General features: G+C 31.0%; 4 protein-coding genes across 11 annotated transcripts; 3 read left to right on the top strand and 1 right to left on the bottom strand.

The window, feature by feature from the left end:
* The first annotated feature begins 59 nt into the window (after positions 1-59).
* LOC124952965 (transcriptional adapter 3-A) lies at positions 60-2,422 on the top strand. The gene has a single exon (XM_047503686.1). The coding sequence runs from the start codon at positions 622-624 to the stop codon at positions 2,002-2,004; it is 1,383 nt and encodes a 460-aa protein (XP_047359642.1). The 5' UTR covers positions 60-621; the 3' UTR covers positions 2,005-2,422.
* Positions 2,423-2,560: 138 nt separating this feature from the next.
* LOC124952968 lies at positions 2,561-7,317 on the top strand. Of its 2 annotated transcripts, XR_007102073.1 has the most exons (7): positions 2,561-3,132; positions 3,315-3,580; positions 3,848-4,015; positions 4,095-4,335; positions 4,425-4,493; positions 4,584-4,673; positions 4,764-7,317. XR_007102073.1 is itself a non-coding variant. In XM_047503690.1 (6 exons), exons 1-6 carry the CDS (start codon positions 2,866-2,868, stop codon positions 4,617-4,619), a joined length of 1,047 nt encoding a protein of 348 aa, XP_047359646.1. In that variant the 5' UTR covers positions 2,561-2,865; the 3' UTR covers positions 4,620-7,317. The 2 variants fall into 2 exon arrangements, 1 of the variants encoding a protein (XP_047359646.1); XM_047503690.1 differs by having other exon boundaries at positions 4,584-7,317.
* Positions 3,980-10,542, bottom strand: LOC124952962 (probable cytochrome P450 301a1, mitochondrial). 6 transcript variants are annotated; one of them, XM_047503670.1, is made up of 12 exons: positions 8,021-10,108; positions 7,712-7,948; positions 7,318-7,599; positions 7,018-7,129; positions 6,822-6,944; positions 6,561-6,702; positions 6,242-6,492; positions 6,011-6,182; positions 5,784-5,953; positions 5,625-5,703; positions 5,350-5,553; positions 3,980-5,289 (listed from the first exon to the last, which is right to left on the bottom strand). In XM_047503670.1, the coding sequence occupies exons 2-12, from the start codon at positions 7,863-7,865 to the stop codon at positions 5,179-5,181; spliced, it is 1,800 nt and encodes a 599-aa protein (XP_047359626.1). In that variant the 5' UTR covers positions 7,866-7,948; positions 8,021-10,108; the 3' UTR covers positions 3,980-5,178. The 6 variants fall into 6 exon arrangements, 5 of the variants coding, with proteins under 5 accessions (XP_047359626.1, XP_047359625.1, XP_047359623.1 ...); XM_047503669.1 differs by having other exon boundaries at positions 7,712-8,814; positions 8,877-10,108; XM_047503667.1 differs by having other exon boundaries at positions 7,712-7,954; positions 8,021-10,107.
* Positions 9,409-15,175, top strand: LOC124952974. 2 transcript variants are annotated; one of them, XM_047503705.1, is made up of 2 exons: positions 9,409-9,618; positions 12,882-14,203. In XM_047503705.1, the coding sequence occupies exons 1-2, from the start codon at positions 9,578-9,580 to the stop codon at positions 13,507-13,509; spliced, it is 669 nt and encodes a 222-aa protein (XP_047359661.1). In that variant the 5' UTR covers positions 9,409-9,577; the 3' UTR covers positions 13,510-14,203. The 2 variants fall into 2 exon arrangements, with proteins under 2 accessions (XP_047359661.1, XP_047359662.1); XM_047503706.1 differs by lacking the exon at positions 9,409-9,618 and adding an exon at positions 12,507-12,665 and having other exon boundaries at positions 12,882-15,175.
* The last annotated feature ends 3,126 nt before the right edge of the window (positions 15,176-18,301 follow it).

Below are 18,301 nucleotides of genomic sequence, written 5' to 3'. Positions count from 1 at the left end.
GATAAAATCGCGCATGTCGATATCGATAACATAGTAATAAATTAACATGTCTCATTCACAGTATTAAATATTATACTTCCAAACGGAACATATTACATATAAAATATATATTAATAATAATCTGTCTCTTTATTTGTATAATCTGTATAATCTTTCTACTCGCATCACTCCAAATATTCGATCATGATGATATTTATTTTCCGCTTGTTTGCATTACAATTGTGTAGTATCCAAATGTATCGACGATATCAAAAATCCCTATAGAATAAGAAGAGTTCTATAATACTAAGAAGCACGAAGTGTATCCCAAATGATTCTAACCTTTGTTTCGTGCATGCTTACAGTATTACGAACTGTTGAGTTTCCTTATTGACAATTGTACGCAAAGTGTTTCAAAAGTAATTTCTATCACAAAAAGAAAAAGAAAAAAAGAAAAAATAAAAGAAACATTCGATACGGGCAAATGAATATGCCCGTATTTATATGAATTTATTATAAACATAACAAACAATTATCCTATAAAATATGGTATTTTTTGAAGTGACAGACAGGAAATATTAATCACCGCGAAACATTTCAACATTAATACTGGCACCTATATATTGTATTACATTGAAGAGTATGTCAGGAAAAGGTAAACAAAGTTCTAAGAAAGCTGTTGGCAAGGTACGCGAGTGTGTAAAAACTGCAGAAACATCTGTGCTTAATGCCGACATGAGTCCAAGCGGAACAGAATCTATAATGTCAATACCTATTTTAAAGATATCTGACAATAGTCGACTTCTTCCAAGATACGCCAGTGTCTTACAGCGTACAACAGAAGATAGCGTGGGTATGGAAGATTTGGATGCTTTACAATTAGAACTGGAAACCCTACTTTCCTCTGTCGTAGTAAGACACAGAATGCTTCAGGATGAAATAGCGAGTTTATCTTCGGCCGAAGAACGTAGGGATAAAAGATCTAAAAGTGGGAAGGGTTTATCGCTTCTTGATAGAAAAGTTAGAGAAGAAAAATTTAAGCCTAAGGAAATAAGCACTAAAACTCAAACTTCAATATCTACTAAACTTGTAAAACAAAAAACATCTGGAAATTTAGGAAACCAAGCAATTCCAAATATACATGATATAGGAAAGATCGAAGGATCTAAATCTGATGCTCCAAAATTATTATTGCCAAAGAATGATACGCCTAATAAATTTTGGGCTTCTGTAGATCCGTATTGCACCGACATTATGCCGGATGATATTAAATTATTGGAAGAATTGATAGTGATGCACAGCGACCTAAGCGAATATAAAAAGATCCCACCGTTAGGTCGTCACTATAGTTTACTTTGGGCGCATAATGATTTGTTGCAAGAGGAGGATGCAGCTAATCCAAACAGAGAGAAAAAAAAAGGTCGTACGGACGTGTCTCTTTTGGTCCCTAAAGGAGATAAGAAAATGAATGGAATTGCTGGTCCTTTGACCCAAAGGCTTGTTTCTGCCTTACTAGAGGAAAATGTATATGTCGCAAATAATAATACAGATAACAAATTATTTAGAAATAATGATCCTCCAGTGCTTAGAGATTTAACAATACAAAATTCAATGAATTTGGAAATAAGAATGCACAAAGAATTAATAGAACAAGGCATATTGGATTCGGATGGGCAGAAAAAAAATCAAGACGACGACGAGATACTTACCGAAATCAAAAGATGTCAACAAGAACTCTCCGCTTTGTCTAATCACAATGTCACGCAGCTAAAGAGGCTGTTAAACCTTGCACAGGAGGAGAGTAAACGACAGGCACTTAAAAGAAGAATTACTGCGGCAGATAATGAAGTGATAGAAAATTATAAAAAATTGATCCTTTCTAAACAAAGAAAAATACCATTAACCAAGAAGGAACAAGAAAAGGCTTGGATGTGTTTACGCGAAAGAGAAAACTTATTGAATCAACTTAACATGCTACCACAAAACAATCTTGATACTTTGAGTTTTTCTAATAGTTCAGTTTAATTGTCCATGAACTTGATATAATATATCGAAAAAAGACCAGTTGTAAATTTATTGCTCATGATGTACACAATACACTCTTTATTCAATCATAATACATTTTATAAATAATTCATAATCTATATATCTTCATTCTTAAGCATACAGATTGTATACTTAAAACAATTATCCAGCATATTTTATTCTTACCGTGAAGAACATTAATTGTGATTAGATGATTATTCGTGTATATAACGTGACACAATAATAAGATGAGCAAAAAATAGTGTATTTGTATATAGTATGATGTAATTGTATTAGATAGTATGAGAAATGTAATAGTATGAGAAAAATCCTAATTTGTAACTATTTTCAAAAAAAAAAAAAAAAAAAAAAAAAAAAAAAAAAAAAAAAAGACAAACAAAAAAAAACAAAAGAAAAAGATTATAGCATTATTTATTTAAGAAATATCTTATTTATATATCTTTTTTTTTTTTTCTTTTTTTTTTTTTTGCATCACATATCCATTAAACAGTACTGACAAAACCGGGTTTCGTCGAAATAAAAGAAATGAAAGTTAAACAAGTTATTGTATATACGTAAAACATATGTACATAGGATGATCGCTTTCACAATATTAAATTGGTATTTTCTTTTGATTAATATAAATTGGATCTTCATAACGACGAATATCGAAATGTAATAAACATAGCAAAATATAAACAAACGTGTTAATGGATGATTTCATTATACATTAATACTTCTTGATAGATCAATCTATTAGAAAGAGTACACATGTAGGATACTATAAGCACGTTTTTGTAATATAATGGTGCGTAATATTTCAATACAGCACAGTGAGTGTAGAATCATATAAAGGCAACTATGTCGAGAAATTTAGCTAACGCTTTTTTCCCTTTAGAATTAATTTTGAAATTGTTTGCACTCGGAAATTTCGAACATTTTCCCGGACAACTAAGCATATATTTCACTAACTTGTATACAATAATTGTCTGGCTTATTTATTTCAGCTTTGCCATTTATTTGGAGTATCACAAGTTCATTTGTAAAGATATCGTAGGTTTTATAATGTTCAATTCTAAATTATTCATGACTATGACAATGGTGATGAGTTTCCAGTATTATAAGCAAGTATGTTATTTATTATTTCAAACTATCCAACTATTCCAAGTATTCATATTAGAGATGCATACATTCGTATACTATCAACTAGACATTTTATTATAATTACACATTTTTTTCCATTACGATTAATAAATATTTTATCGAATAGTTATAACTAAGAATTGATCTATTCTTTTGTTATATGTCAGACACGGAAGCGATGCTTGGACAAAATTACATTGATAAACGATACATTGGAAAGACTTCAGATTCCAAACAAATATCAAAGTTTACATAATAGAATAAGGCGTAATATTCTCGTATGGATATTAATTACTGTCAGTATAAATATAACACAATTGTCATGGTACAAGGATAACTTAAAAGAGATCAAATCATATTTGTTTATATACACAATAAATCATCCTTCAATTGCTAATAGCCTGATGCACATGAAATATGAATCTGTTATTTGGTATGCATCTTTGTAAGATCAATGATTTCGTAAAAAAGTGATATTTTAAAGATACAATATTCCTTTCTCAATAGGTCACAATTGATATTTTGTATAAAATAAAATTTTAATTCTCGATCATCATAGAAAATCATTAAGAAACAAAAATTTTATCTTAAATGAATTTAATGAATGGAAATAAAAATTAATAATTTAGTGCATACACACACACAGAGAGAGAGAGAGAGAGAGAGAGAGACACATATATATATTTTTTTGTATATATAGGTATACGGCGTCGATTTTCGAAAAAATTAATAAATATATTTTACATCTATCCTTGAACAAAAATAACGATTCGAAAACATCGAAGAGGACAAGCGAAGCTTTTAAAAGATCGAATTACCAACGTCTCATTGATACTCCTCAGTATAAACGAAGTTTATTAACAATAATGTAAATATACAATAATTATTGTTTATTTATAATCTTACAAAATATCCCTACTTAATCTATTGAAAATATATTACCAAAGGCACGTACACCTGGAACTTTCAAAAACATGTTATGAATTTCACAAAACATTTGAAATACAACTAACTATTGAAATGGTGACTCAATTAATATATATATTGGGATATGTACAGGCACAACATATATATTTTAAATTTACATTATCCTATATGTTTGATTTTACGCCTGTAGTATTGTCGATGGTTATATCATTGTTTAACGTGACATTTATAAATAACACAATCGAAAAATGTTGCACAAAGGTAATAACAATGATAAATAAATGTATTTTACTTGTTTACAAAGTAATAAATACTTTTTAAAATATATAAGTGACTACAATGTAATTTAGGTGAAATATACGGAACACGCCCTTCATATTTTAAGAGATTTCACGTACGATCCAGAAAGACAAGAAGAGGTAAGATAGCTTTATCGAATCAAATTATATAAACGAAGATGAGAAATGTCGATGACATTATAATCGTCTATAAAACTTTCTGTTCTATAGATTTTCCAATTTATTCTACAAATTACACAAAAATGACTAAGGCTTTCCGGGGTGGGTCTATTTGACTTTGGCCATCACTTCGTTTACAAGGTCAGTAACCTTAACACATTTTAAGTTACAATCTTGTTTTGGTTTATATCAATTATTAATAAATAATTTATTTAAAATGAAATTTTTCAGTATTTTCTATTCATGATGGATTCCATTATTATTATTCAACAATTGAACGATAACTCAAATTATCCACCGTAAACGTTCTGTAATATTTATGAAACTACCATTGTATATTATCCGTTTCCGGCAGTAGGTATAATGAAATTGTTATCTCCCAAATAGTGCTTTCTTTCAAATAAATTTGAATGTTAAAAGATAAAAGTTAATATATAACATACTTTTATTAAAATAAATAGTAATAGCAATTACTGAACACACTTATAACTGAGAGAAGTTACCGAATATAAATACAACACTCGATAGAATTAATATAATGTCTAGTTACTGTTAGTTCCTGTATAATTCATATTTCTTAACTCGTAGAAAAAACTTTTTATAAGAAAATTATTTTGTCAGATCTAAGTATGTAATAATCATTATTTCAATCTCTATCGATAAATCGAAAACGAAGAGGTTTATCAGGTACATTCATCATATAAAAACTTGTTCCAATATCGGCGTAATTATATTCGATTTTGAACTCCCGGACCAACTAAAAATATATATCCAAATTGACAATAGATAATGGATTTAGCAGCATTTTCATATTTACCTTTGCCGTAAGCAATGCCATTTTTATTTCCGCCATATGTCTTCCCAGACAAGATCGTGCGCCATGTCCAAATGGTAAAAAACTATACTCTTGAAAATCATCATCCATTTGATTCGTTAACCATCTTTCCGGACGAAATTTCTCCGGATCTTCGAAATTTTCTTCGCGTTGCGACGTTATTTGACTGGCCATTATTACAAAAGTCTAAATATTTTAAATATTTTGAAAAGTGAAAAATATATATAAAAGGAAAGAAATGCGATATATGCGTTTACCCCTTTTGGTACTGTATATCCATGGAGACATATCGAATTTGGTAATAGTCTGGTAATGTAGGGAAAAGCAGGTCGCAATCTTGAATGAAAATGTAGTCGCATCGTATAATTATCCAAAAAATTAAATATTTTTGGATTGATATTAGAATATTACGATACCTTAGACTTTCTTTCAAGCAAGCTTTTAAATACGGCATGTCTTGCAAATTAGTTTCGGTTATCGAAGATTCCGCGTTAGGAATAACAGAAACGATCTCTTCGTATAATTTTTTTTGAACTCTGGGACTCTTCGCCAAGAAATATAAAAGAAACGCTTCGCAGTTTGTCATCTGAAAGCGTAAGGCTAATAGGGACTAATTTGATTATTTTTAACGAATTATCTTTACTGCTTGAACTCCCAAAATTGCCATGTCCATCAATAAGGTGGAAACATCATCGGGATGAAGACGTTGGGCTAATAACAACTTTTCTAGAATGGGCGAAGTTTCATCGGAACAAGACAACGGCGATCGGGTTCGAAACATATTTTGTGCTTGACGAATGTATTTACTTATAATACTGAAATAAAATCAATTAATTTGATATCACAGATTGATATAAAACGATGAGTAGCTTACCCATCGATAACATCGCACGCCGAAAAAAGCCGTTTGGAAAAGGGAGTATCAAAGAATCTCCATACTTGAAAACCAGTTTCGCAACGACTTAAATATCTGTGGGCGGTCGCAAGCGCATCAATGAATATTGCTGGCTCCGAAGTAGGATTCTGCCCTGTTGAATCAAGAAATCCAAGCTTCTTATCGAATATAAGGGCGAAGAAACATTCCGAGCCCCAGCGAGCAATCTCTTCATTAAAATTATTAGGAACCTAATCGTTCGTAAAAACGTTCGTTCTAGCAATTGGATTTGGAACTTGTTTGAAAACTACATACGTACTTCATCCTGTCTATTACGTATTTTTCGTATTTGACCAATAAAATCTTCGGAAATTATTTCAAGCTTTCTGAGAAACTTTGAGTCTATCTTGTTGAACGATTTGTGTACTTTTTCTTTCAATTCTAACCATTCCGAGCATTGCCTATGACAGAGAACGACTTTGACCTTTTCCCTTTTGCCAGAAATACCCTCCCACACACACACACACACACACACACACACACACACGTTACGATATAGAAATATATGTACGATACTAACATTGAAAAAGCACCTGCGAGACGATATTTCCGATAGTGAAGACGATAGTGCTCAAGAACATCGATACCACTGCGAATAGGTGCATCGCCTTCTTGTTTAAAAACTTCTCCTATATGTTCTGGTCTGACGGATCAATCCGAAAGTAAAATCAATATTTTTCAATATTTTTCATTTATCCAAGTAATAGCGTTAATACCTATGAATCATGACGATATCACCGGATAATGGACCACTGAGTCTTACGATACAACCGTATCTATTAAAAAGATATTTAACCGGCGTAATGTTGCGATTCCAACTTAAACGTCCTAAAAGTAATAATAAATATGCAATAACTATACGACGTGCTTATTGCGATCGAACTTGTAAAAGTATCAAATGTACTGACGGAGAAATAACTAATAGTATTATATATATATATATATATATATATTATGGAAAAATGAATCTTTCAATCGAGTCTCCAAGCGGATCTCGAACTTTTGACGGATCATACCCTGGCTGAATCTGTTGATTAGCAGACTGGAAAACAGTTGCGTACCAAAAATCGGCACGTATTTCCAATATTTTTCCCAGAGCTTCATTATTATGGGACCTGGTATCTGATCGAAGGATAATGGAGCCCTATCTTCGATGGTAGGTCGCAAGAATTTACTCGCTAATTCAAAGGTTTCCGACATCACTTCCGCGCTCGTTGACTCCATCAAAGGTAGCGTGTCATCACGATTTAAAGTTTCGCTAACGGCTGACGCTGCGTGAGATTGAGCCATACGTGCCGCTAAAGTATATCATTAATTGTGTTTACGAGTATTAAACAGCAAATATTAAATTATTGCAAAAGCAATTGTCGTATTATAAAAAATGATGTTAATAAAAATGGCGTAACTTACATATAACTTCATTGCTATTTATATCTATGCATCTTTGATTTTCCACATTCGACAATACCGGAAATTTAGTAATTCCACGGCATATATTGCCATTCATACAAAATGAATAGAATCTAAGGTATAGCGGCGAAGGTGACAATACTCGGCACATCATGATTTAATCAAAATGAATCTTTCGTTTTTTTCTTCTCAAGATTAGAATTACGACGTTAGGCAAACAAAATTTATCGAGTATTCCTATGTCTTACATGAAACACAGAGATTTAACGAGTTGATATTGAACAAAAGTAAATAATTAAATTTACATACCTGATATATATCTTGCTCTTTTAAGGTATAACATGTATTATATAAGCGTCAATAAAAAATTGATAATAAGTGCGAACAAAATCGGTTGCCTTGGTAACTATCAAACAAAGTTCGAACTTTCTATTTCACTATTGTGAATACGTGTATATACGAATATTATATTTCTTCGGTTCTATAAGCCATGTACATCGAATAAAGCAGATGGTCAGATGACGTGTGTGTTTAAGAATTGTACGCAGTAAAACGAGTTTCTTTGTATACATTTCGAACAGGTATTCAATATTATTTTGAACAGGGTATCGAGAATTGTATTGAATTCGCATATATTACGTGCGGTATAAATACTATCTATGTGCTCCTAAGGAACACCAACAACAATTATCTGTACATTATTTCATTACTTGATAACATTACTTGGCCGATAATCTTACAGATCTAAGCCACGATTAATAAACGAAGAAGAATCATTAATCGAGGTAATACGAAAGAAAATAATTTCGCTATTGTCTCTTCCATTTTTTTTTTTTTTTTTTTTTTTTTTTTTTATTTTTTTTTCCCCCTCTTCGCATTCCTTCTTAGCAATCCACGTAATAGAGAAATAAATAAATATATCAGTTTTTGTATTCATAGATATCCATGAGAGAATTAGTAAAAAACATTTTTTATTAGCGATCAAAGTCTCCAACTTGTTAATAACTTATACATATATACATATGTATTACGATTCGCCTTATTGACGCAAAATGAAAAAACGATATATGTTATTGAAAATTCATGGAAAAAGCGTTGAAAGCCTGAAAAGCAAATAACCGAACTCGTTCAATTGTTTAAGAAGAAGGAAAAAAAGTGAACGTACGTTGTGGAATTCCAAAGAGCAAGGCCATAACCCGTCGAATTGGAATAGAAGATTCTTGAAGGTAATGTTTAGCCGATCAATACATAGATCGAAATGTTTTATGTTCCCTAGGTACTACTTACGTAGATTATTTCCTATGAAAAATTGGAAAAGCGACAAAAGTATTAATAATTAATTGATCGTGCATGTTACGTGCTCGAAAATAAAATTTGGCGAGTATATTTGCATTATGCGCTTTACTATAAAGGAAAGAGTACGCGCGTGCTGTAAGTTAATTGCGTTTTCGAAATAATTCTTGACGACATCGACAAAAAGACTGATTTTACGTCATAGATCTGGCGAGAGATGACGCTCGTAACGTCACGTGACCTTTTTATGCATATAACGAAGCTTATGTTATCGTACGAGAATGGCGCTGCTAATCAACATCAACGATTTTCCACTCTATCTCGTCCTCCCCATAACTGTGACTCTTACCCAATAATCTGATCGAACGATTGTTTTTTTTTTTTTTTTTTTTTTTTACTAAGGCACTAAGAGGGGCAGAGATATTAGGAAGTCCAATCACGCACGTTTTTCTTCACCTCGCGTGAAGCAACGCTTTGTGACAGTGTAGTGTAAGAGCCCGAAAAAGTCAGCTGTCTCGTCGCTTCTTCGTAGACGCATCATTAAATCCACAAGATCGAGCATAATCCTGAACAATGAATTATTCCGACATCACGTCGAACGTCGACAGCACCAGGTACGAATAATTGTTACATTTTCTCGCTTTCTCTTGCTCTTTCTCTCATTTCTCTTATTTTTATCCTTTAAGTTCCTTCGAATAAGATCGTCGTCGTAGTAATTTTGAAAATGCGTCACACTCGTTCTTCTAATACGGCTCATAAAGAAACCCCAGAGCTCTTGATAAATAGTAAATTAGGCCAATTCATGGTCAAACGTGTAATTCTTTTTCGTAGCAGTGCCTATTTCGAAGAAAAATCATTCGTTCATCTATGTCGAATGCACTGAATTAGTCTAGTCATAGCTTATGACGAGGATAAAACGACGTCATTGAGGATATTGTGTCGCATTTCTTAATTCGGTTAAATTCAATTTCAAGTTTGACGAGTTACGGGGGATGAAAAAAATATGTCGAGTTACATCGTCTGTATCACGCATGAGAGAATCAAGAGATGTCCAATGATGTGGCTTCTTTGAAACGAGGCTATGCCACGTGAATCCTTCACTTTCAGATATATGTATATGTATATGTATATATATATATGTATATATACACACACATTTGCACGAGATGATTTTGAATTTATAATGCTTTCTTTGAAATATCAATGATATATCATTTTATGAAAACATTAAAACAGTTTTATATCATTCAACAATGAATATATCCAGTTTGGATTGCTTTTCAAATTTCAGAGGAATCAAAAATTCAATTTATTGAATTGATTCAGGATAAATATTACAAAGTATTGCCGGAGACAAAGATATTGCCTAAATTAAATTCGAAATTCAAAGCACGTCGGAAAGATATAATTCATTATCTTTTTAAGTAAACTCATCTTCTATTTGCATTGTGTAATGCGTCAAAAATAAAATTTCGGATATCTTCAAAATCTAAAATATCGTCTAACGATTAAAAAGATAAATCTTAGTTTCGTTTAGGCGCTTAACGAAATTTTTTGTCAAATTAATATGATAATATATTCTTTCGTAATAACTTCTTTCTGATTCAATCTATGTTCCAAGATCTACGATGTAAAAATATTTTATTGAGATTTTATTTTTATTCGAAAAATATAAATGATAAAGTCGATAACAGTTCCGAGATTAAATTGTAGAAAGAAAAAAAAAAAAGGAGATTAATGAGAGATATAACGGAAGAATAATGTTTCATTATACAAACGTAAAGCATAAAAAAGATAAAAAGAGGAAAGAGAGAGAGTCAATAGAAGTATAAATATTTTTTTACTTCGTTGAAATTCACGGTAACAAAAATGGATACTATCGATGATTTTTTTTTTTCCCCAATGATCAGAACGACGGATGTATGTAATATTCGCTCTACTGAATGAGTTATACCGAAGCCCTTATTATGAAAACTAATAACGCCTTATTAAATCTATATTACGTAGACGCGTTGGGTCGATACTATCTGTGTGCGACGTTCTCGAATAATTGAACGAGTTCAAATTTTTTAAAGCTTTATCTATGACGCGCAATATCGTAACTACGAATTAAAAACTTTAGATTAAAAAATATAGTTATAGATAATAGAACGATTTTATATATCTAAGATACGTTGAATACGAAGCAATCTTTGTAAATATCGACACTTCGCGGAAATGAGACTGAGACGGTGATACTCATTGATATATGTATATTAAAAGGTAATCGTATTCTAATGGCGTTGATTGAAAATCAACTCTTTTCGTTAAACCAATCAATTACATTAGTTTTACTATTGTTGAACGTTTGTCATCTCACTTCGATAAAGGCCGTATGTTTATTCAAGAATTCCGAACAAAATATTTATAAGATGTTCTTTCGTAATAATCATAATTTCGTACGAGCCTGATGGGGAAAGAGAGAGGGAGAGAGGAAAAAAAAAGAGAAAAAAAAAAAGAAGGGCGAGAGAGAGCGAATTGCAAGTAATAAGTGAATTAAAAAGTTGATAAGTTAAAGACAATTTAACGACATTAATTAAACATAGTGCGATTGTATAGCTATAGGTACAATTATTCGTATAGCATAGAACGATAACGAGTGCTCGTGTACTCGTACGAGAGTCGTACGAGAGTCGTACGAGAGTCGTACGAGAGTCGTACGATTGCAACTACCACTTCCGTCTTTTATGTACATACGTACTTCCTTCAATAGATTCGAAAATTCAAAGCGCTATTCAAACGAGCCAAATAATTACTTGGCATATATGATTAAGAAAATTCTCGATGACAAATGCAAAGACCATAAAAGACGAATAAAGATATGCAAAATAATAAGTCATTGGATATAATGATGAGGAAAAAGTTTTAATAGATAACAAATGAAAATTACATTTAATATTTAAACGGAAAAAAGACCAAGGTCAAAGTCGAACAAGTGCAAAGAAGAACACATCGTAGGAAAGGGTAATTCGATCAACTATTTGCATATGTATTGTATATATTGTATATATGGAAGAGAGTTAGACTCATCGATATCGATTCATTATGTAAGATAAACAAGTATATAAGTACGGAGGCTACGACCGATGACGTTCGCGCCTATTCGAGGGACGCGCGTCGGTCAAAGGTGTCTCCGGAACATGCAACCCATGCTATATCATGCACATATCTGTTCCCCCTTTCTAACGAAAACCCAATCCGTATGGAAATATGAAAAAATTATTATACGATATTAATCAATTTCATTATCATACGATATCCGTTACTTCCCTCTGCTCAATCCTAAGTCCACCGGAAAAGGTAATGTAACGATGTATATGTAATGATGAATATGAATACTTAAAAATGAATATGGAAAGTATAAGAGAGATAGGAAAAAATAGATTTGAATTTATGTATCAACGTAATATAAATTATATACATATGTATGTACATATGTTTATATGTAGAAGATAATGCTCTTTACAACAAAGTTGCACGTCATTGTAACGTTCAATAAAACTCGACTCTTAGCATTGGTCGAAACTCGAGTCGATGTTCGCGGTCCTCTTATAGTGTTGTAACAGAGAAATCGTCAGTGTGCGTGCGTCTAAGAGCAAGTTAAAATGTTGCGTATAGAGGAGTATGTGTAATGTTTTTCTTCGATCTCTCTCTCTCTCTCTCTCTCTCTCTCTCTCTCTCTCTCTCTCTCTCTCTCTCTCTCTCTTCCCCCAATCAAAAGAATTATCCTTATTAGTGGTGATAGATCATTCACTTTTCAGCACGTTGAGTTGCGCTAAACGTTGCTCCCTTTGAAGCAAAGATGAAAGTAATGGGATAATAATATTATGTGTTGTAGGACGAGTCTGCGTAGAATCGCGCGACATGACGAGCCAGAATTCAGTTGCGCGAGCATTTTGAACAGCATGGAAAGATTCGTCAAGACCGTCAGCGAAATGGAAGAAACGATCTTGATACCGAGAAGACTGTTGGATCTGGCCGTTGGTGATGCTGGTGATACGATTCGTTTGAAAGCCGGCAATAACGTGAAAGAAACGTTAGCCAACACGGATTTGTATCGTTTGTATCACATCGTCAATCAAATGAAAGTCGAATTGCTCTGGTCGAAGGAGGATCGTATCCAATCTCGGGAGGAGGAAGATGCCGATAAATCGGTCCTTGTTTATCAAATGAATACGGAAACCGCCAATAGATTAGGACATGCTCGTTGTCCAAGCACTACCTCGATGCAAAGCATACAGAGCGCATCCTCGATCGCGTCTTCTCTTTCATCCGATTCCGAGTCGGATATCGGAGTCGAAAATGATTCCAGTCTAGAGAACGAGGAGTGCATCGATCTAGCTAATTCTATTGCCAACAATTTCAAACATCATTTACGGGGACTTCATCGTAGTATCAACAGGATGACGGATGTTGCCCAATATCTTACGCTTCGATATCAAGTCGACGTAGACGGCCAAATCTGATTTGGTAGTTGTTCTATGTTTCGATAAGTTTAACGACCATTGATCGCATATAAACTTGAAACAAGTTTATTCTACTTTTGTCGACGCGCGAACATTCAGATTATTCAAATGCATCTTCGAGTTCAACGAAGCGAGATCATCTCAGCTTGAATCTAACTTAGGACGTCTCACTTAGTATCACTTAATAAAAAATCATATAAGATTTTATTGTTAAAACTACCTAAGTAATTATGTTGTTATCTATCGACGAATTTTATATAACTTGAAGTGCACAGAAAATATAATCAACAAATAGGTTTGGGCTTCTTTTTTCTGTCGTGTGTTAACTCGTTACAAAAGTTTATATGGCCAAGTGGCTTACAAAAAATATATAATTAACGTCGATTGGCTCTTTAGAAAAGAGTATCGTAATGTAGATTTTTTTCTTTTACAAATGGTCGTTGCTGTCGAAGCATTATTATTTTTTAAGTTGATGAATTATATTGGAAGGTATTGATAAACCATGGGAGTTCATTGATATAAATATTTTGCGTTAAAAATTTCCTGTTAGAAAAAAAAAAGAAAAAAGAAAAAAAAAAGAACAAAAGAACAAAAAAAAAAAAGGACGTAAAAAGAAGAAGGAATTCGTCTTTTGGCACGATTCGTAATAAGAGTTCGTGTGTCGATTAGAACATGCATAAACTGCTGAAAAGAATGTAAGATTACTGCATTGAAATTATCACACGCGCTATAATATTTCTACTAAGATTACTGGCGAGCTTAATGAACATTCCATACATAACATCGTTTCAAAATCGACTGATTTCACTTTATAGCAAGCAAAATCGAGTAATATGTATTTGAAAATTCAATTAAAGTCCGAATAAATGAAGCAAAAAATACACTATAGGCTTTTCTATAATTTAGCGAATATGCGCATATGACAAAATGTCAAAATATGCGAAGTATGCAATTTTATGTACAAAAAATTATATTTTTCCTTGTATAAATCTCGTACAAAGTAGAATGCTGCATTGTGAAAAGATCGCATCTTCGACAACGGAATCAAACGGGTTACTTTTAAATGAAAGTACAATCATATAAATTTCAATTTTATTACTAATTAATATAATTAACACTCATGCGATTTCAAAGTGACATGTAAAATCGCATGATCTGTTTTGACTATAAAGAAAAATATCAATCAAAATTGCAAATGCGGTCATGTAAAGTTATTTATATAAGAAAAACTATTGAAATTTGACGCTTTCTTATTTTTTCAGTTTCAAGACAACCTTTTTATTTGTGCTTATTCATATATTCTATGTACATAGATATGGCCTTACTATTATTTATTTTCATAGTAATATTAGTTGTAATAAAGGCTAATATATCTCTAATTTATCTGCTAAACAATTGAAAAAAGTTTCAATTGTATGCTTACATACGTACGTGCTTATATTTATTTTTATTGTCTAATTTATTGTATTTTACTACATATTCTTTTTGTCAATTTTGCAATATTAATTGCGTAATATTGTTGTTAGGTGCGATTATAATTGCAAAATTAAATACATGTTTATTTAAAACTTATAAAGTAAAGAATCGATTAGATTGGAACAAAATAGTTGTTCCGATTTTTATTATGGTATCTTATTTCATCCAATAAACGCTTGCCGCAAATGTTTTTATTATATTATTAACACCACAAAATGTTATTTCGATACAAAAGTGTTAAGTGTTATGTTATACATACGTACGTACGTACGTACGTACGTGTGTGTTTAGCGCTATATCATCATTGAATAACATCGCTCTTTTCATATAGATACACAGGAAAATAGTAACAGATTAAACGAAAGCAAGCAAGGAACATGTGCAGATTATATTTCTCTGAAGGTAGGTTACTCGAAAGAATTAGTTATATGTACTTGTACAAATTTTATTCTTAAATTGAAGGAAAAATGGATATGTCGACTTTATTAGAATTCGTTGTAAAATAAATAAAGACAATCTGGAGAAATATTATTAAAAAGATGGTAATATAAACCAAAATAATCATCTGTCGTCTATAAGTACGCTCAAAGTATTGAAATAGTGTCAAGAGGACAATATAACAAATGTGAATGATCTGTACAATTATGCATTATTTTAAATTATATTATTTTGTTTTTCTCTTACAAAAATAAATGTGTAAAATTCGCGCGTAACAATTTCAAATCTTTTTACAATCGCTCTCGTTTAAAAGTTTTATAAAATTTTTCTTGCGTTCTTCAAAATAATGTTCTTATGTTCTAATTCTCCCATATAACTTCATTTATGAGACACCGCACAAATATCGAATACAAAGATAACAGGTCAATTTTTAAACTCCATTATACTTCATTATAAACACTATTATGAATTAAAATTGTATAAAAATGATAATTGAAATTTAAAAGAAGAAGAATTGTGCGCTTAAATTCTATCATCATAAATAATGCATTACGTCATTCTATATTTTTCTATTTGTCACCGTAATCTCACATATGATCTTTTAAAAGTACGTTCGTAGATTTTTTTTTCAACAACGGTATAAAGAAATAACGATATCGTGTATTTCAGATATGTGCTTTGTTATGTTTGTTTTAAAGAAAATTTAATTAATATTCTATCCCGAAGATAAAATAATTTTTTCATGAAGATCATATTGTATATCATTTCTAAATTTTATAAATATTTATCAGGACCTACCATTTTTGTTGTAGTTAAAAGTAATTTACGTTACGTGATATCTATTGTTAAATATAAATGTGATTAAATAAATAGTGAACTCAGTAAAAATGTCAATGCTTATAAAAAATTCTTCATTTTTATTAAATTTCTATGATTTCCTAGGACATAAAAAATATTACATTCGTTTAAATATGGGATAGCTATCGAGGCGTGTTAAATATAAAATAATTTTTAACGTATTTATCATGTATTTGCTTATACCAACGCTAATACAGAAAATTATTATAGTTTATAAATGTTGATAATAATTTGTGATAAATGTACAAAGCCATCAGAAAAAATATCGTACATTTTTTGCATATCAATGTTATTATTTCTTTTTGAAAAGAAGATATATTATTTACAAATCCGTGTTGAAATAAATATACTCAGACTTTTCGAAAAATTGTTGTATTTATATGTAGATGTATATGTGAGAAAATTATGTGTGGATATTCGCATAAGTATAAAATTTTTTTTTAAATGCTTGTGTGTGTCACTCAGAACGGCATTAGTTGCATGTCTCTCTCTCTCTCTCTCTCTCTCTCTCTCTCTCTCTGCAGAATCTGTGTGAGAAAATAGTTATTTTCCAAGAAATCATATAGATCAGTGAGCCAAATTTTTTCTCGAAATTCATATGGATCAGTAGTGCTCAAATATATGGATCAAAACTTTGTTCTTCTCATATATTTCTCGTATATTTCTAATTATTACTTTTTCACGTCATTTCTTTATCCAAAGATAGTGTTCAAGTATTTCTGATAATTCTCGACTGCTATCGAATCGTGATATATTATTATTATTAACACATTAATTATTTATTATTATTAATATATTATAAACAAAAATTTTACGTAATATTTTATTGAAATATTTACACGAGTGATTATTTGGTTTATTAATTGAATAATTTCTTCGGGCGCGATTGGAGAAAATTGGAGGGAAGATTTATGTATGTGTAATATTTACGTATGGCTATTGACGATTACGATTAATAAAATTTCTCGTGGATTTCGAAAAATATTATTCCGTCTTTTAATGATAAGTTAATTAATAAAATTATTCAATAAAAATTTGGCTAATTTCTTTTGTCCTTCTTCTTTGATATATAAGAGATACGTATGTACCTATAATAGATTGAAATTGAATAATATAATATAAAAGTTGTCATCGTTGATCCGTGGGTCTCCAGAAGCGGCAACCTCCAAGTGGTGAGACCTGGGCAATTGATATTTTTGTCGATGCAATGTATATTATATCTTACATAATATACATTCCACCGAAAATGATATCGAGCTAATGGCTGCTTAATGTAAAACATATATAATGTTATAATGTAAGCATATATAATATAATAATGAAGCTTTTTATATAATTTTTTATTCTAAAATGACTCATCTTCTGAACGTTAATTTAAAAATGTATCGTTCGTTCATTTAATTTATCCTCGTCATTTGTTCTATTTATGTAATATTACTAGCTGCACTCTCTCATATTGCGTAATAATCAGAATTTATTTAAAAGAGACGATATTAAAAATAAATATTTACTTTCAGGTTAATAATATAGGTCAGATATGGTCTCGGAGAATAAATAAGATATAAATATTAAACAATTCGATGTAATTTTTATTAGTCGCGGTGGGAGTCCAAGAAAATGATACCGTATGCAACAATATATGATTTTACAATAGAATATTTTATATTATACAAAAACAAACTATTACTGTTGCATTATTTATGAAATCCTATCACCCAACGCAAAAAAGCATATACATTGAATTATAATAATTCTGAACGTTAAGATACGAAGCATATTAATTGATATAATCAAAGGAATAACAAAAGATATAGTTATGTGAAATAACATATTTGATGGCAAAGATTTAGTAATTCACTGAGCCTATACGATATTTTTCTTAAGTTAAGACTTTATTAAAAAAATATTCATTATCCTAATTACGAATATTTATAATATTATGTATTTGATAATCTTATACTAATATCACAATTGCTCGAGACAGTCAAGATTTCCAGTATTTGTGCACGTGATCTTAATC

Source organism: Vespa velutina, chromosome 11 (genome assembly GCF_912470025.1).
Source record: "Vespa velutina chromosome 11, iVesVel2.1, whole genome shotgun sequence".
NCBI classification, from domain to species: domain Eukaryota; kingdom Metazoa; phylum Arthropoda; class Insecta; order Hymenoptera; family Vespidae; genus Vespa; species Vespa velutina.
Note: the sequence above shows the minus strand (reverse complement) of the source record. Positions and strands in the feature narration are given on the sequence as shown.